At 39.8% G+C, this 20,831-nt stretch overlaps 1 protein-coding gene across 1 annotated transcript; it reads left to right on the plus strand.

The window, feature by feature from the left end:
* The first annotated feature begins 628 nt into the window (after positions 1-628).
* LOC110502413 (pituitary homeobox 3) lies at positions 629-19,777 on the plus strand. Its single transcript, XM_021580436.2, has 4 exons — positions 629-876; positions 10,005-10,131; positions 16,028-16,233; positions 18,051-19,777. Exons 2-4 carry the CDS (start codon positions 10,023-10,025, stop codon positions 18,615-18,617), a joined length of 882 nt encoding a protein of 293 aa, XP_021436111.1. The 5' UTR covers positions 629-876; positions 10,005-10,022; the 3' UTR covers positions 18,618-19,777.
* The last annotated feature ends 1,054 nt before the right edge of the window (positions 19,778-20,831 follow it).

The raw sequence follows: 20,831 nt of genomic DNA on the forward strand, positions 1-20,831 counted from the left end.
TCAGGTTGGATGGGGAGAGTCGTGGTACAGCTATTTTCAGGTCTCTCCAGAGATGTTCAATCGGGTTCAAGTGCTGCAGAGATGGGTGTCCTTCTGGAAAGTTCTCCCATCTCCACAGGAACTCTGGAGCTCTGTCAGAGTGACCATTGAGTTCTTGGTCACCTCCTTGACCAATGCCCTTCTCCCTGATTGCTGAGTTTGCGGGGTGGCCAACTCTAGGAAGAGACATCCAAACAAAACACTTAAATATTCTAGTGTGATCATGCGTTTTTTGTAACTATAAAAATAAAATACAAAAAAAATACCCTGAGCACACTGAAATTACGTTGAACCAACGAATTGACGTTTGTGTCCAGTGTGAATTGGCTACTTTGACTCAGATGGATATCAGCTAGACTAATCGAAACGCAATGCAAGCCTAGGCTACATAGAAATGTGTTGGGTAGAGGGCGCATTCGTGTGAGAGTGCATGCATGGCTGCAAGATAAAGCAATGTAGAGCGCGAGAGGGAGAGAGTTTGTGTGTGTGCGTGCGTGCTTCAGTGCGTGTGGGTTCCTTGCGCACGAGCGTGCACTGTGTGGGTTGTGGGTGACAAGTAAAAGCTGTGAAGTGAAGTGGGCAGTCCTTTCTGTAGTGGACTTGTCGCACAAGATATTTAGCATAAAGTCAGTCCCCCCGCTGTATGGGGTTCAGGCTTTCACTCTTCGACTGCCTTCATGTCTGACAACATTGAAAGAAGGAAACAGTCACTTTTTTACTTTACAGCCGGAGGAACTTTCTTCATGTCAGCAGCATCTCATTCGGACAATCATTAACCTAAACATCAAGCTTGTATTTTCGGGGGATTAATTTAACCAGACCAGACCAGGATTTCATGTAAGTGCGCGTATGATAGTTTCATTCTCCCAGTAAACTTCAAACGTCATGGTTGTGTCTGACTGAATGTTATGTCAGCATGTGCATTAGGCAAGCAAATTAGACTAGACTACATCACCATTGTTTGAACCATCATGTAAATCCATAACGAAGCCTATAGCTACATCACATAGTGGGTTGCTAGTCTTAAACATAGCCAGGCTACCACACGAACTCAAACTTTACCAGCAAGTTACTCTATCTAGTACGATGGACACCTTTATCATGATTTAGGTGGTTAAACGTATTGAGCAGAGCAGGGTAAATAAATAGATTAATGTTTACAGTTTACTTCAGCTCATTATTCATGATGATGAAGATCCAGATGATGATGACCTGTCACATCACATCTGTCCAGCACTCACAAACTCAAAGTTGTGTGATAAGAGTGGCTACTTTGGCTACTATGTTACTATAGCCAAATGTGCAGGTCCTAGCTGAATGAAACAAACATCTATTAGGCCTAGCCTGTTTACTTTTTTTCAATAAAACTGGAAATGTAGACCACAATTTATCTAACAGTAGAGTGTAATTTTGGCATTGATTCATGTCTTCAGCAGATTTTAGGGGATACACTTTCTAAACCTTGCATCTGCTCCTCTTGTGAATTGTTCATTTGATTTAATTAAGTTAAAACATAAGTCACAGTTTCCATCCTTTTAAATCTAAATAAAATAGTTTTCTGGAACAAATACCCTGTAGAGTTAGTAGGCCTATGTCAGCATTGATCGGAATATATAGGCTAACACATTTTGCTCATTGTTTGTCCATATTATAAGTGCTTTCGAAATACTATACATGTATTCCCGTGTGGCTCCGGCGGTAGATTGGGGGTTGGGGGTTCGATACCCACGATGGACCGGTACAAGTACGTGCGAAAATGTATGTGCTCGCTACTGTAAATTATTGATACGTGCTTCTGCTGAAAATGTTTTTTAATTTAACTAGACATGTCAGTCAAGAACAAATTCTTATTTACAATGACGGCCTATCGGGGAACAGTGGGTTAACTGCCTTGTTCAGGGGCAAACATTTTACATTGTACATTGTCAGCTCAGGGATTCGATCCAGCAACTTTTCGGTTACTGGCCTAACGGTCTAACCACTAAATCACCACAATGTAAAAACACAGAGTTAAGTTTTGACTTACATGGGAGAGCGCTCTCTGTGAGAATATTTCTTAGGTCAAAAATATTTGAGGGTATATCCGAAATTGATAGGTGGCAGGTGCTCCCGATCCACAAGAAAGAAAAACAGAGTTTCTACCCTCTGCCCCCTCCGGTCTAGGCCTCGGAACTCTCTCCGTACAAACATGCGTGCACTCACTCTACCCTGAACATAAACGTATTCAGTTTATTGCCTTTGTTATGACGAACTTATAGCAAATTAAACATTATATTAAAGTAAGAAAACAGGCCTATAAAGAACGCAATGGTATTGTTTCATATAGGCTAACAATCCTTTGTTGGGTCTATCCATGTGTGTGGCCAATTTGCCTATCTGCGTAACAAAATGGAAAACACATAGGCCTATGTCTAAAGAGGATATACCTGACGAATTCAACTTTTTTTAGCCTACTTATTTAGCCTACATTTAGCCTACATTCTAAGTATATAGATGTTTATAATAATTAATATATTATTTAGAGAGATGCCGTACAGAAATGTGAATAAATTGACTTGACAATTAAAATTAATTTAGCCTTTGCTAACAACGTGTCTTAAACATCTTGGCCTAGATATGGTATATATATATATATATATATATATATATATATATATATATATATACATATACATATATACATATATACATATATATACAGATATTTATTGAGTGGGAATAAGAAAAAAAATAGCCTACAACATTGAACCGATTTGCACATCTGCAACAAGTGTCATTCCATTAATTCGATTTTACACAAGGTCATATGGCCAACCATTATAATTTATTTAACAAGTGATATGGCACCAAGATTGTATTATTTAGGCCGTGCAATTTTTTAATTGCATGTTATCTTGTGGTTTTCAGTCTGACATGTATCACCTCACAAGTGAAGTTAAAGATCAAGGGCATATCAAGATGAGATCATTTGACTGTATTATAAATAATGTATTTATATTACGGAATCATCCGGTTTTGAAATTAAAACCACTGAGCTGTTTGAACGAAAGATTTTTGGCGTAGACTATTCTGTTAATTCAGCGACAAAGCATTGAATACTGTTGAATTAAACTGCGACAAGGGATAGGCCTATAATTTAGGGTGCAAGTGCAATCATGCCTTCCAAATACCCTATTATTCTCGGTCATTATCATTTTCACTTGTAAAACGGGATCATGCTATGGGCCTCAGCCATGTGACAGTTATCCTAAAAGTAGTTTATATATATTCATTGTTGAAATTGTTTAATTGTCCCTACGTAGTAGATTACTTGTTAACTGACTTGATCGCACTGCTTTTATTTATCTCGGCCAGGTCGCAGTTGTAAATGAGAACTTGTTCTCAACTGGCCTACCTGGTTAAATAAAGGTGAAATAAACATGAAATATATTTTTTTTTTTTTAAATTGCCGGATTTTGCATTAGGCCTATACATTTAACTCAAAATATATATAATTATGATTCGATTCTATGAGCGATAGATATTGTAGGCTATAACTGATATTTTGAATTGCTTCTCTTTCAGATTGCTTTCTGTTTCTTATTTGAAAATGTTTTATTGTGAATATGAATGCCTAGGCAAAGCTATAATGTTTTTCACAAAGGTCTATCAGACCAATCAGCTGTCATTTATTACTGGCAAGTCATCTGTAATAAAACATTTATATTAATGATAATAATAGCTTATAATAAAACGTATCATTATTATTATTATATGGACTTTATAACATCGAATTAACATGCATTACTATCCATTGGCTAACTTGGAGATTGAGAAATCGGAGTTTGTTGTGCGCATGTAGAGAAACTTCGCTTTGACCCTCCCAGTCATATGCAAATGTTTGTTAGGAGGGGAGAAATTAACATCTACAAACATTGGGCCGAAATTCCATCTGCCGCCTCCTCGAGGAGGCCTTTAATAAATTCTCAGACAGCAAAGTGACATACATCTTAATCAAGTCTTAATCCAGGGAATTAATTCTCAACGCGTTTTTATGAATAATTCCAAGGCATGCACAAGTCGTGGAAATGTAAGCAGTGAGCCTCTGCCTTCCCAACAGATGGACTCACCAATCTTCTGAAAACTGAGAGGATTTCTGCTTCCATTATTTTTTATTATTAGGTATATATTTTAATGAGCCCGATGTTGTACTGCTTAAAGCACTCTACTTATGCAAACTACACACCCCATCTCGCATCGACTCCCACTAATGTTGATTTGCTCAGTTGAACACGAGTATACTTCATTCAGTTCATAAGACTATGAGTAAACATACACTTCCATCTGTGGTCACATCAATGTTTTACGCTGAATTAAAGCCATCGTTGAGACAGAAAACAGAGGAACCCAGAGATGGAATTTGGATGCAAAAGTGGTGGTGATTCCAAAATGAACATTGCATGGTGCACGAGCACGAGCGCAAGCCCTTGGAAAATATCAGAGTAATTCAAATAAAGTACCAAGTTCACTCAGTGAATTGCTATGGGTTATGTTTGTCAGACGAGCAATTTGCCTGTAACATTTCAGCATATCAGGTTATGATCAAGAATCTGTTACAGCTCTATCAACATAGTAGGCCTATAAATGTCAAATATTGTCAAATGTCATTACAACTGTACTTGATTTGTAGACCATTGAACAATAACACAATAATGATCTAACCTGACTATGAATAGTATCATAATTTGCTGTAAGGATTCCAATTATAATATATTACGCACTGGATTGACTTCACTCATTTCAATGGGTGAACAAGGCTATGTACAGTATGTCTCAATTACGAGAAACTCATGGATGAAGTTGAAATAGAGTGCAAAATAATCAGTCATCCTCAACTCTAGGCCTACATATTTATACAAATGTCTATAATAAATTAAAGGAGCCACCATGGTGAAATTGTCATATTTATATAGACGTTAGGTGAAGTAATTCATTGACATTATGACAGATGTTGTCAAATATGAACGGAAATGATTGGTATAATTAACCAAGGCACCTTTATAAAACGTATGCACTTGCAACTAAATAACACAACATTATTGGTGAACTGGGGACATCCCATACAGTGTCTCTTGAAATTCATAAAAGCTTATTTTCAGTTATATCCATGTGTCTTTGTTAGGCCCATCACCATGATGGGTTGTTGGCCTTATCTAATTCTAGCGAAGGGACTTCATTTGGAATACAAAATATGTCATATCGTGCCTCGGAAGGAGGCACTGACACCTTGTTCTAGACTAAATGCGGGTGTGCGTCATCCGCACTCTCTGCCAAACTGCCCAGCCTCTCTCAGCACTGCTATGACACGGTCCCATACATCACTGTCAAAGGATATGTATCTGACAGTGTCATATTCATATTTCTGACCAAAATACTGGACTTCTCTGGTGGCATAGCCTATACACAAAGGACAGCAGCTGTTGCTCTCTTTCAGGCAAGTAGCCTCTTGAGTTTTTCTGTGGCTTGCTTTTGCAATGAGATTGGATGCGTTCTTTTTCAGTTTAGGTCTTGTTTGTAGACCAAACGGATATGTCTTTAAGCCTATATGGCACATACCAGATTTTTGATTTCAACAACCTTACATTGAATTTAAACAAGCTTGCACAATAGAGAATCATAAGCAGTAATTATATTTGATGACTTAAATGTACTTAATGATAAGCAATGTTACTTTTGTATTGACTTCAGATAAATCATTTATGTCAGTGTTGAAACAATAAACTGAAATACCATTTGACCTGCAAGTCAACTATAACCCACAAAACCAGAACCTTATTAGTACTATCGCTACAACGCAAAATAAATATATTTTGTAAAGCAATCTCTCTGTGAGATTTGATCTTATCCTCAATCTCACTTCTCACCTATGGGCCAGAACAAAGCCTTTTGGGAAAGAAACTAACACCATAGAATAATTCAAACATGCTTTATATTTTGTGAAGGATAGCTTTGGCATGGCTCTTTTCACATGTGAAATTAAACCTGTATTCGTGCGATAAGCACACGATCACAACACTGCCCCCTGTGTCTCCCATGCGGTTGTGATTGAAATGGGCTTACAAGGTCTTTACTCTTCAAAAGCATTGATGGGTTGTAACATTTATAAGTCATGGATGATCTATATATTGTCATAAACTAAGGGTGACGTTGCAATAGGTGTACTGTGATTTATAATACACAATAAGGATTCTAAAACATTGAGGAGAGAACTACATTGGCATAAGAATGTATTGATATTTTTCTACTTGTACCAAACAGCATAAGTTTTATATTTCATAATGAGATACTAATGTATAACTGCTAAAAACTTGATTCAATGAAACTTAAAAAAAAATGTTTGAACATAAGTGTATATTTTTAGTTGGACTCTGTCTTCTGTTGTTTTTTCTGTCATGGTGAATGCAAAACTTAAAGTGTCGACCAAATGACATATCATAAACACTTGTTTTATTCATGCAGTTCTTCAACTCTTCATAAACACTTGTTTTATTCATGCAGTTCTTCAACTCTTTGAAGTGGAATACAAATATTTTGATAGGCATACATGTATGGAGATAAAGAACTGCATAAAGAACACAGCACAAGGCTTCATCATGTACACTTAGAAAAAAGGGTTCCAAAGGGGTTCTTCGGCTTTCCCCATAGGAGAACCCTTTTTAGTTCCTGGGAGAACCCTTTTTGGTTTCACGTAGAACCCTTTTGGGTTCCATGTAGAACCCTCTGTGGAAAGGGTCCTATGTGGAACCAAAAAGGGTTCTTCAAAGGGTTCTCCTATGGGAACAGCAGAAGAACCCTTTTAGGTTCTAGAGAGCATGTTTTTCTGAGTGTAGGGCTTCTTCTAAGATCTCTAGGGCAGAGACACTCAAAGAGATGAGCAGATTGCTGTCAGGGATATTCTGTAGAAATGGAAAGAATTCGGGGAAACGGAAATACAGCTAGCATTTGCTTGATATGATTAATCAGTTTGAGGATTTATTGTGTTTACCATTCAAATTGAGAACAAGCTGTCCATTAAGTTAGTCTGCAAATTCTGATGGTCAGCAAGTTGGTTGATCAGATCAGAGCCCTCACTCAGTACCGTACTTGAATGAAAATGACTGGGAAATGTGTGTTCAAATCATATCAAATCCAATGTTATTTGTCACATGCACTGTGAAATACTTACTTACGAGCCCTTAACCAAAAATGCAGAGTTTTAAAAAAGTAGGTAGGAAACATTTTATTAAAGGAAATGAAAGGAAATATAGTAACAAAATAAAATAACAATAACAAGGATTTATAAAAGGGGTACCAGTATTGAGTCAATGTGCAGGGGTTGGTCAAGGTAATTGTGGTAATATGTACATGTAGGTAGGTGTAACATGACTACTGTAGGCTTAGATAATAAACAGAGAGTAGTAGCAGCGTATGTGAAGAGTGTGAAGGAATGTAAATGCAAATGTGTGTGTGTGTGTGTGTGTGTGTGTGTGTGTGCGCGCGCGTGTGTGTGCGTGCGTGTGTGTGTGCGCGCGCGCGTGTGTGTGTGTGGCGTCAATATGCATGTGCGTGTGTGTTTTATCTGTGTGTCTGTGTGTGTGTGTTTGGGAGTGTCAGTTTAGTATGTGTGAGTGTGTGGTTATAGCCCAGTGAGTGTACATCGAGCCTGTGCAAGAGAGTCAGTGCAAAAAATAATAATACATCCAAATAAAATAAGGGGGTCAAAGCAAATATTCTGGGTATCCATTTTAATAATTGTTCAGCAGTCTTATAGCTTGGGGGTAGAAGCTGTTAAGGAGCATTTTATCTAATTTTATCTAAGCCAGACTTGGCACTCTGGTACCGCTTGCCGTGCGGTATTGGAGAGAACAGTCTATGACTTGGGTGGCTGGGGATCTTTTTGAAGTTCTGAGGTCCCATGACAAATCTTTTCAGCCTCCTGAGAGGGAATAGGCATTGTCGTGCCCTCTTCCCGACTGTCTTGGTGTGTTTGGACCATGATAGGTCCTTAGTGATGTGGACGCCAAGGAACTTGAAGCTCAATTTAATTGCATGATTCTCCAGTGAGTATCCAGCTCAAGTGAGTGAGGTTTGATATTATGCCACTATGGGCCACCATGTGATTCGTTCACATCATAGTTCACAGAGACACACCAGCGGAGTCAAAGGGTGCACCGCTAAAGAGGGGCTTATAGAGTGACAGAGACCGGCATGAAGAAGGCTGATTTAAATACACCCATGCACACACACACACACACACACACACACACACACACACACACACACACATAAACAGTCGAATTAGATTTTTTAAATGGATAAAAATACACCTTATGTATCAGCGGGAACTATGATCAGACACACACACAGTCACATACACACGCATACACACACGATGACATAAGCACTATACATACAACACATGTACTTTGAGTTGTCGATGTGTGGTAGTAGATTAGTGGCCTGAGTGTACACACTTAATGTGTTGTGAAATCTGTTGTGAAATGTAATTTAATGTTGTTAATTGTACTGTATATAACTGCCTTCATTTTGCTGAACCGCAGTATAAATACACACACACACACACACACACACCCACACAAACACACATACGCAGTCACTTATGGCACATGGTTGAGGCAGTGTTACTACAATATTTTTTGTACAAGGCAAAGACCAATTAGCTCCCATTTTGTGAGCGCCAGTAAAGGGGTTGAGAGGCGGCTAAGTGGATTGGAACCTACCCCCGTCGTTAAACGTAACACGACATCATAAATATCAAGAAGCTTTGAGGGAGCGATTGTGTCCTCCCATATCTTCATGGTGTTAACTGCGCTTGTATAAATAAACGATCTGTTATTTTAGGCTTCATTGCGTATCAGCCTCCCTCACGAGGATGCTCTTCGGGTCATATATTTGACCACTATAACTCCAAATGAACAAAAATAGAACTAACAGTAACAGAACACATTCGTAGTTATTACAACGTAATATAGGCCTACATTTAGCGTGCGTTCGTAAATTCACTCTGGCTATCTACTCCGATTTCAGAGCACCTGATTGTGCCAGAGCGCAGAATAACTGACAATTTACGAACAGGCAACACCCGTGGAATCTGACCCATGTCAGTAAACGTCGACAAAAAACGCCTTTAAACAGTTGCCAGCAGCACAGTTACAGTCACCAGCGCTCTAGGTAACATTAAAACAGCCTAACCAGCTCTGCTAGGACGAGTAAAATGTTCAGAGTGATGTGTTCTCTCATTTGTGTCTGGATGTAGCTAGCAAGCTAGCCAATTTTAGCCAGTTAGCTTGGGTGCTTGACTGCCGTTGTGAGGCCAGAACGCTCGGATCAACCCTACGCTCCTATAGTGAAATTATCTGAATTTACGAACGGACAATCTGACATCGCTCTGAATTTACGAACGCCCAGTGCGCACTATGAGGGCACTCTGGCCCTCCAGAGTGAATTTACGAACACACCCTTAATCGAATAGGTAGGCTATTTCAGAGATGGACCGTTTTGCATCATGAAGTCCAATAAAGTCCATCAGCAACGTGAATGTTATCAAAATGTGAGAATATTCTCAATCCTGCTCATACTGTAGCCTATATGATTAGCACTAGCAGTTTGTCAAGATTTTCCACGTTTATGAAGTGTGATATTCATAGTTATTCCCTAGTTAATCTGTGTTGATATTGAAATGTAAAACATGCGTAGGCCTAGAACATTTTAACTGTCCAAGCATTTGTTATATTACAATTCAGGCTTATTATAAAAAAGAGTATCAATATAATTATTGTTGTCATTTCTTGTTCTTTCTAGTTGTTTATTTTTCAAGTTGTTTATTTTGTATTGCCAAGTAGGTTGGAGGCCAAAACTGAGGTGAGGATGCTTGTATTATGTTGCCATATTTATTTATGCTGAATTGTATTGCCTTGCTGTTGCAGAGCCGGGAGGCCGGGGTTATGGATTTTAACCTTCTGACGGACAGTGAAGCCCGTAGCCCGGCGCTATCGCTCTCGGACTCCGGGACCCCACAACATGATCAGGGATGTAAAGGCCAAGACAACAGCGGTCAGTTTCCACGTATACCATGCATATACATTAAAGGAGTGTTTGACCGATGTCCTCAGACTGACATTACGGATGAATAGGCTTAGGCTATATGTTCATGCATGTAGGACGACCAATCAAACAATTGTATAATAATAGGCCTAATAATAATAATAGTCTAATATAATAATAATAATACGATTAATACGATTAATCATAATCATAAAAACCACATAACGATGCTTTTCTAAAGTTGTTTATAGCATGCAATACCTATTATTATTGTGTCGAATAGCGTGCGTAATTACATGTGGATATCAATGTAATCATATTAATTTGCTTGCTTCTTAGACTACTGTTGCCACATTTGTAATTTCTTAACTTGAAGGCCAATATTATTCAAATCCAAATGTGTTATTTTGTACAGCGCATAGCAACCTATATGATTCACATTAGATCCTTGTCATTTTCCTTCATGAACTCAAATTGCAAGTTCATTCTTCACGCTTGTCTTTTATAAAGCAAGGGTTATTAACTGCGAGACTTTAATGGAAGCTACTGTAAACATCTGTCACGAACCCCTTGCGCGTTGGCGGAGAAGCAGCTTTTTTGGGCATTTTGGATTGTGCGTGTCTTTGCACACTGATATTTTAATCACTCTCAATTAAAACCTAAAAGCTAAAACACATAATGAACGGAAATAAGCCTAAAGTCATAGACATACAAGAATATCCTGAGCAACTATTGCTCAGGCTTGAAAGCTAAATGTCTGCCTCTGCATTTCAACAGTCTGCATGTCACTTTATAACAAACTATGCCAGAGAAAAAGCAAATATGTGTGATACCGGTGCGGTCTAATAGATGACATCTCTGTGGATCCAGCGTCTGCAACAGACCCCATAAAGTGTGACTAATGTAAACTTACTCCGAAATGGACGGTCCTGAGTGAGTGCAGGGATTTAGGAGAACGCCTAAATGTGAACCATGGATTACGCACTATAACCTAGCATCAACATAATGAGGCATAGAGGCCAAAATATCAAGTGGCAATATTTCCAGTGTAGCCTACTTGTTTTGTTCACTGACTACGGAATGTTTATTCTAGAAAAGGTTTAGCTAGTGGAAATTATATATAGAAAAATAAACAAGCAGTTCATTCATTGTTCTTTCGTGTGATATTGGATATTGTTAGAAATGTCAACCAATTAGTTTGTTTTTCAATGTCCACTTAAATGGTTATTTGTTCAGTGTATATTTATGAATTAAATAAACTGTATCCCCATGATGGCAGACACCTGGGCATCACCTCTGAAATATTATATCCACTTCATTTCATTATTTAACCTTTATTTAACTAGGCAAGTCAGTTAAGAACAACGTCTTATTTACAATGATGGCCTACAGGGGAACAGTGGGTTAACTGCCTTGTTCAGGGGCCGAATGACAGATTTTTACCTTGTCAGCTCAGGGATTCAATCTAGAAACCTTTCTGTTACTGGCCCAACGCTCTAACCACTAGGCTACCTGCCACCCCAGAAATGTTATACATACTTCGAATTAGGCCTTATTAAATGACAAATCTCACATGGGCAATAGCACACTCAAGTGGCATCTCTGAAGTTTCAAAATGAGCGAAACGTCAATAAATGACACACATGCTGTGTAGATACAGAGGTGTGGCTACAGTAGGCTTATTTTATTCAGCCTCCTTTTGATAATATACAACCTGGGAATGTATCATTTCTTTCACAAAACGAGGACACCCCTAGTGATTAGAACATGCGTCAGATTGCAGGGTCCTTGGTGCATTATGAGCAGGCTAGAGAGGCTATATTATACATCAGCATTTGTGGGTATCTATGCATGTATTTCAAAGCATGTGTGCATTCATTTGGACATATAGACACAGTATGCTGCTACATTGGTGCTTTTCTGCCTGTCCAAGGGGTCAAGCATATACATTCAGATTGAATTGCCAAACAACTAAATCTGCTGTGTGGTTGGCACTCATAAATCCACCTCCAACAGAGCTTCAGACATTCTAGTGCTGAGAATATCTCAGCCTGTCAGGCTGAAACAACTTTCAAAGAAATGTGATGAGTGGAAAGAGGGATTCTATATATGCTCCTCAATAATGCTAATTTACTGCAAAGCCCTTAACCCATGCATTTATCATCTTGTTGCTCTAATACTCTCTATTCGTTTTCATCATCATGCTTAGGGTCGCTTTAAAATTGAGTCAGTGTTAGACTGACATGTTGTTCCAGTGGTTAGTGGATACAGAACATTGCTTCTCCAACTGACTCTCAGAAATCTCATCAGTTGTGCAAGTGGTGGTGGGGACTGACTATTATTTGGTTGGTTTGTTTGTTTGCTGGCTGATTGACTGGCAGTTTGACCAAATAAGTTGCTGTTACAAAAGCTGCAAGGGTGTACAGTATTTGCCAGACATATGCCTTCTTCTATACATTTGTACACCATGAATATATATTAGCCCATGCACTGTAGGTGTGTGTAGTGTAGCCAATTGATTGATATACCTGTGACAATGTATTACATATGAAAAACAAAACAGCTATTCATATTCATTGTATTTGGATTATGTCAGTGAGTAAAAAAACAATTTTCTACGAAGCTGTATATTCTATTTGGAGATCAAGAACAACGTAATCCGTAATCAGAAAAGGCTAAATAATTTGACTTTATTTACTTTCATCACTGAGATTGCTTTATAGTAGGTTTTCAAGGTCTGTCCTCTTTTCTGTATTGTGACATTGGAGGGGAAATGGTTTTTGGCCAAATGATGGCTAAACCAGTGTCAGTTTACTAGTGGATAACAGCAAAGGCCTGGTCCTATTGGTTTTTCCAGTGGCCCTGTGGAGTCTTTTAAACCCTGCTGACTATTTCTAACTGCTCCCAGAGAGGTAAACCCTTGCCAAACAGTCCGAAACCTGCCCGGTAACAAAAGCCTGATCCCTGGGATTAGGTAGCCAACTAATTTCACTCTTTCTGTGGGGTCCTCCAATTGCGGAACTCAGATGAAGAGAGAAAGGATCTTGGGCAGACATAACATGTCTGATTGGTTCTGGTGTTAGTGCCAAGCGCGTTTCACGGACAATTTCAATTATTGATTCATTTTTGACAACGCTGAAAAGAGGATACATAAACGCAGTCCATTAATCTTGTAATATTGCAAACAGAACCGCAAAAGTCTGAGGTGGAAACTGTTAACAAATTGGCATATTATTAGAAGACAATATAAATAAAAACTTTTTTCAAATAGCATGGGAAAGTATGTCCATTAAGTGAATTAATTTAAAATAAAAGAGCACACCTGGTAACATGACAGTCTACATTAGTCACAGACTATTGCCAATATGCTTTGGAGAAAACTGTGAGAAGTGTGATCACTTTTCAATGGAAAGACACTTCACTCTGTAGAGATGATTGCTGCTCTTGTGCAAAATACTTGACAATTGAATGGGAATTGAAATATGCCTGTCATTTAGATTGAGTTAAAGTTGTAAGTGCTTTCGCAACTTTTATCCCATGCTTTAATCATGTATCCCACTACAGTCGATGTTCGTGCCCCCTGCTGAAATACAATTAGTGTAATAAAAAAATCCCCATCAGAATCTGAGTCTGTTTAAGATAGAGGTATCTGCTTTTTTTGGCATGGGCTGCATCTCAATCCCCCACCACGGTGTTTGTCAGACCATGAGACATTGCGATAATCGGTCTTCTCCCGAAAACGTCTGTGCGTAAGAACGGTTTGGCCTACAAAACTAATATGACCACTCTATGAAAATATGAAACTCTCACGAACGCGATGGTGTTCTCCGTTTTGCGAACACATACATGTTTTGCTCTAGGACATCCACAAACATCACAAGACTTGCCTGTACTGTCGGTATAGATGGAAGTAGTTTAGTGCCATTTTTTAAACATGGATATATATACAGTGCCTTGCGAAAGTATTCGGCCCCCTTGAACTTTGCGACCTTTTGCCACATTTCAGGCTTCAAACATAAAGATATAAAACTGTATTTTTTTGTGAAGAATCAACAACAAGTGGTTACACAATCATGAAGTGGAACGACATTTATTGGATATTTCAAACTTTTTTAACAAATCAAAAACTGAAAAAGTGGGCGTGCAAAATTATTCAGCCCCCTTAAGTTAATACCTTGTAGCGCCACCTTTTGCTGCGATTACAGCTGTAAGTCGCTTGGGGTATGTCTCTATCAGTTTTGCACATCGAGAGACTGACATTTTTTCCCATTCCTCCTTGCAAAACAGCTCGAACTCAGTGAGGTTGGATGGAGAACATTTGTGAACAGCAGTTTTCAGTTCTTTCCACAGATTCTCGATTGGATTCAGGTCTGGACTTTGACTTGGCCATTCTAACACCTGGATATGTTTATTTTTGAACCATTCCATTGTAGATTTTGCTTTATGTTTTGGATCATTGTCTTGTTGGAAGACACATCTCCGTCCCAGTCTCAGGTCTTTTGCAGACTCCATCAGGTTTTCTTCCAGAATGGTCCTGTATTTGGCTCCATCCATCTTCCTATCAATTTTAACCATCTTCCCTGTCCCTGCTGAAGAAAAGCAGGCCCAAACCATGATGCTGCCACCACCATGTTTGACAGTGGGGATGGTGTGTTCAGGGTGTTGCTTTTACGCCAAACATAACGTTTTGCATTGTTGCCAAAAAGTTCAATTTTGGTTTCATCTGACCAGAGCACCTTCTTCCACATGTTTGGTGTGTCTCCCAGGTGGCTTGTGGCAAACTTTAACCGACACTTTTTATGGATATCTTTAAGAAATGGCTTTCTTCTTGCCACTCTTCCATAAAGGCCAGATTTGTGCAATATACGACTGATTGTTGTCCTATGGACAGAGTCTCCCACCTCAGCTGTAGATCTCTGCAGTTCATCCAGAGTGATCATGGGCCTCTTGGCTGCATCTCTGATCAGTCTTCTCCTTGTATGAGCTGAAAGTTTAGAGGGACGGCCAGGTCTTGGTAGATTTGCAGTGGTCTGATACTCCTTCCATTTCAATATTATCGCTTGCACAGTGCTCCTTGGGATGTTTAAAGCTTGGGAAATCTTTTTGGATCCAAATCCAGCTTTAAACTTCTTCACAACAGTATCTCGGACCTGCCTGGTGTGTTCCTTGTTCTTCATGATGCTCTCTGCGCTTTTAACGGACCTCTGAGACTATCACAGTGCAGGTGCATTTATACGGAGACTTGATTACACACAGGTGAATTGTATTTATCATCATTAGTCATTTAGGTCAACATTGGATCATTCAGAGATCCTCACTGAACTTCTGGAGAGAGTTTGCTGCACTGAAAGTAAAGGGGCTAAATAATTTTGCACGCCCACTTTTTCAGTTTTTGATTTGTTAAAAAAGTTTGAAATATCCAATAAATGTCGTTCCACTTCATGATTGTGTCCCACTTGTTGTTGATTCTTCACAAAAAAATACAGTTTTATATATTTATGTTTGAAGCCTGAAATGTGGCAAAAAGTCTCAAAGTTCAAGGGGGCCGAATACTTTCGCAAGGCACTGTATATATGTTTTTTATCCTGATCTTATATCTCTCAGATATAGGACAGACACTTTAAAACAAACTTTCTTTTGAGATATTTTTTCACTATCTATTTTCTACATGTATCAACCTGTTATTCAATGCGTTTCTATGGGCTAATAGCAGTACGGACAAATTCAATGTTTCATTAAATATTTTGTTAATATATTTGTTTACACCTAAAGGGATCCTAAAATGAAAAATCATATAGCTAAATGATCCTTGGTATGGCTATCTTAAAACAATTCCATATTTTAGCTTAGTAGAAAGTGTATTGGATTGGGCTTGTAACTCTCCATCCCTGTTGTTGCCTCCCAGACACAGAGAAGTCCCACCAGAACCAAACAGATGAGTCGAACGCAGAGGACGGCTCTCTGAAGAAGAAGCAGCGCAGGCAGAGGACCCACTTCACCAGCCAGCAGCTCCAGGAGCTGGAGGCCACCTTTCAGAGGAACCGCTACCCCGACATGAGCACACGGGAGGAGATCGCCGTGTGGACCAACCTCACAGAGGCACGGGTTAGAGTGAGTCCCGCACATAATCACTACAGAGCCAATACTGAACCAGTGGTTGAGTTTTGTTGTTATTTCCCCATGACATAAAACATTGGGAAAAGGTGCCAATCAGTCTGATTGCAATCCAAACCCACTTTCTTTAGGATTTAACGTTTTTTCTTTTACCTCTTGGGTTACCTAATAGTCATAGCTATGTCATTCACCAAAACGTTTGCGGGAGTCACGCATATTATTTCAACATAATTCTGAAGGTAAAAAGGCCATTGAAGGTACAAATGTAAAAGAGTGTACCTAACCAGGGATTAGGTACAACAACCTAAAACTAGGCTTCACATGTCACACAAAGGTCAGAAGTGTGCTCTGCTCCTGACCCTTAAATGACCCACGCCCAGTGGTTTGGTCACCCCCCCCAGTGTGGAGCAGGTGGGCTCACATTCCAACGGATGACAATAAAATCACTGCCTGCCTGACAAGTAATGGATCAAATTCATGTTGGCCAGATAAAAGGTCACATAGCACACAGTCTTGGTTGTTATTTTGAAAGAACAACAGACCACACACGGCCTGGTCCTAATGTCTAGCAGTGACCTTTTGAGCCTCACTCGTTCCCTGCTAATTCCACATGGACGCAGATGCCCCCTGCATATCCCGAATACTACTCCTGTCGTCTTGATTTATGCAATTTAATGAGGAGTTTGAAATCTTGTCTATATGAGAATAAAGAGAAAGTTCCAGCACAAAATGAACGCTCAGAGAGAAATGGAGTCGTGAGCAATGGACTTGGGTACTTTAGGTCACAGCGAGTGTCTTGTATCAGTCATTTGACAGTTTTAGGAAAGTGAGGTAAGGTTTGCCACAAACACCTCATTCACTAACCATTTGACATTCAGATGTTTCCATGATACCTAAACAACATAGCCCAAGAGTCATGTTAAAAGGCAAGATGTCTTCCTCAATAGTGGGGTTTCCCCTACTGTCAATGGGTACCATGGAAAACTCACTGCTATGTGCACTGTACCCACACATTTAATAGTCCAGAGCATTCTATTACTATCACAACAGATGCCTGGGCTGGCTGGCAGACACACAGATTTGGGGTTTGGATGAGATACTGTATGCCTGGCACAGCGGTTCTAGATGATGAAGGGAGGGAGGGAGATTAGTTAGCCCCAGCAGTGTTGGTGGCCTTTTTACATTTAAATTAGAATAATTTACATGGGAATAATATGCATTTGATTAATACAATTAGATTTGAACTGTACATGACAGTCCATTTATGTAATTTCTGTATTGAATTCCTATAATAGGTATATTGCCACACAATGAGGAGTTTTGAAGTCTTGTGTTTTTAAGAATAAAGAGAAGGTTCTAGCACAAAAATGAACACTCAGAGAGAAATTAATACTTCCCCAATTGGGAACTGAATTAAGTACCTTCATTTTAGATTTGCCATTAAAACGTTAATCCATTTGATACCCTCTAAAAATAGGACCTTAAAATGACAAAATGTGAAGACAGCTCTAGCTTGACATTTCTTTCACTGGGAGCTTAGAATTCAAATAAGTGAATCATTCGTTTTAATAAACCATGGCTAATATGACTGTTTGATGATAAACTTAGTTTTCTGGATTGTTCTTTCTTTCAAAGAGTCTACAGAGCAACAACATACGGAATCCTGCCAAAACTATTTGAAAGATATAAATTCTCAGTCATTACATACCAAGATGTTATTGTGTTTCAGAACAATTTTTATCACCTCAAATTATGTTGAAAAGAAAAGCCCATATTTACTTGCCTTTTTCTCCTTCTCTGTTCTTCTCTCTCAGGTATGGTTTAAAAATCGCCGTGCCAAGTGGAGGAAGAGGGAGAGGAACCAGCAGGCTGAGCTGTGTAAAAACGGCTTTGGTGCCCAGTTCAATGGACTAATGCAGCCCTATGATGACATGTACTCTGGCTACACTTACAACAACTGGGCCACCAAGAGTCTGGCCAGCAGTCCACTATCAGCCAAGAGCTTCCCCTTCTTCAACTCCATGAATGTAAGCCCCCTGTCATCCCAGCCCATGTTCTCCCCCTCCAGCTCCATCCCCTCCATGAACATGGCCTCCTCCATGGTTCCCTCGGCGGTGGCCGGGGTGGCTGGCTCGGGCCTCAACAACCTGGGCAACCTCAACAATCTCAATAGCCCCACGCTGAACTCGGTCGCAGTCACCGCCAGCACCTGCCCCTACGCCACCACCGCCAGCCCTTACATGTACAGAGACACCTGCAACTCCAGCCTGGCCAGCCTCCGGCTCAAGGCCAAGCAGCATGCCAACTTCGCCTACCCGACCGTGCAAAACACAGTGTCTAACCTAAGCCCTTGCCAGTACGCAGTGGACCGGCCGGTATGAATGACACCCACACCCACCCAGCCTGCCCTGTAGCCCCCAACCCCCCTCTTAGACCCACTGACCCCCATCTTCCTCCTGGTCCCTGCCATGCTCCATCAGTAAATCAGAGTGAACGGCACACATCACCATTACACTCTTCGAAAAATGGTTCCAAAATGGTTCTTCGGCTGTCCCCATAGGATAACCGTTTTCTGTTCCATGTAGAACCCTTTTGGGTTCCATGTAGAACCCTCTGTAGAAAGGGTTTTACATGGGACCCAATAGGGTTCTACTTGGAAATAAAAAGGGTTGTTCAAAGGGTTCTACTATGGGGACAACCAAAGAACCCTTTTAGGATCCATGTTTTTCTAAGAGTGTACATGGACTGGTTAAGAAAATGTTGTTTGTCTAACTGATGGTACACAACAGGAATAATCTTCAACAGTTAGAACAAATCCCCTGATGGACCACCACGCTTCAAAGAACTCTCTCAAATATGGTGAGACTTTGTTGCTGAACCGACCAACTGTTAAAAATAATTTCTGAATTGAATCTGGGATAATGTTTTGGGACTGCATGACTAGAGTGGATTTGAAATGAAGAAAACCTGGATGCTCCAACTGCACTGGTGGTCAAACATGAACTCATTGTGACGCTTGCCACCATCACGGGAAAGGGACCTGTGGTTGCAATATGGGATAGAGGATGTATATAATGGACTTGTTTTGTTTTGTATGTGACAAAACTATCTATGAAACGTAGAACTTTGGAGATGAGAAAAGCATGTTCTTCAAGAGCAGACCCTAGATTGATGTACTATGAGTACCTCCTTTAGGAATTTTAATCTTTGTTATGAATTCCACTCACCTCAGAAGGTCAGGTGTCAAAGGTCAAATCAGAAACAAGAGAGGAGCTAGCAGAATGTAGCCTCAGAGAGTAAAAATAACGGGGAGCGGAGACAAAACAACAATTTACACATCTGTCAGAGAACCAATATCAGAAACGTTTTAAAGAAAAGCTTAAAAAAGCCATTGAATATAAAAGTTTGTGTGGTGTTATAAAAAGGGAGTCCATGACTGTAAAAATTTATGTAAGAGTGGAGTTATAAAACAAGCTTTTTTCTGGTGTAGCCTGCTTTGTCTCATTAACATAATAAAAATGATCTGTTTTTATGAACAACACATGGGCTAAAAGTGAGTACCATTGAAAGAAAGTCAACAGTTTTTTCCTTACAGGTACTGCATGTCTTCATCTATGTTCCATGACATTAGACTGAGTGACTGACACACAGGTCCTACACACAATGTTCCCCTTGAACAAGCGTCAATGCCATGGAAACGTTGTCTAACATCCATGGCAACGTAATGCAACGGGGGACCTGGGGACTGGAGAGAGATGGTGAGATAAAGATGTTCCTGCTGCCTGGTCACTGATACGTTTGACCTACACTCTTTGAATCGACAGCCACAGCGCACTCTCCAGGCTATCCCGTAACAGGGGGAATTCTTGGGGCTGTGCCACAGAGGCCGGTGCCAACATTACATAAGCCTTCAGTAGGTGTCCCTATGGACTTACATGTACAACCAAACGGACTGACAGCTGAGCCTGGGCCGTCCAGCTTGTAACAGAACAGCCTTTTACTACAACGCCATTTTTATGTTTTACTTTTTGCCTTTCTGTGTATTACATACTAGTTAACATCTACAATGTGAGACATCAGTCTCTCAAAATTGCAGGCCTAAAGCAACTGAGTTATCACATTTTAGAACAACAAGGCAGACAAAGAAACAATTATTTGAACATGGCGTAGTTCTTATTAAATGCTACTTTTTTCAACAACACAACTCTGTAGAGAAGTCTCTTCTCCCAGCAGTCCAAAGAGCCTGTCCATGGGACCACAGTAGTCTGTGGAGCGAGGTAGAGCAGTCACAGTGTTTGGTTTCCCCCTCCACATAACACATATAATCAATATTCCACTGGAGGGGAAACCATTCCACTGTGTTCACACTGCCCAGCACAAGGAGAACGCATTCAAAATGGTCCAAAACCTTTGTCTGGAAAAATCCAAACAACTTCTAGAAGTGTTAACGATTACCTTTGAGAATACAGAGGGAAGGAATAGAATAACTGTTTTAGTTTTCGGACAGTATTCTATTGTTCATAAAAAAAAATGTTTGAAGGTCCCGCACATCATGAAAACATTTAGTTCACACATGCATTTCAGTGCCAAAAAGT

The sequence above is a fragment of the Oncorhynchus mykiss genome, chromosome 23 (genome assembly GCF_013265735.2).
Source record: "Oncorhynchus mykiss isolate Arlee chromosome 23, USDA_OmykA_1.1, whole genome shotgun sequence".
Classification (NCBI taxonomy): Eukaryota; Metazoa; Chordata; class Actinopteri; order Salmoniformes; family Salmonidae; genus Oncorhynchus; species Oncorhynchus mykiss.

Coding starts and splice junctions, on each gene's coding strand:
- LOC110502413 (XM_021580436.2), top strand. CDS start 10,023: ATGGATTTTAACCTTCTGACGGACAGTGAAGCCCGTAGCCCGGCGCTA. Junction 10,132..16,027: donor TAAAGGCCAAGACAACAGCG/GTCAGTTTCCAC, acceptor GTTGCCTCCCAG/ACACAGAGAAGTCCCACCAG. Junction 16,234..18,050: donor TCACAGAGGCACGGGTTAGA/GTGAGTCCCGCA, acceptor CTTCTCTCTCAG/GTATGGTTTAAAAATCGCCG.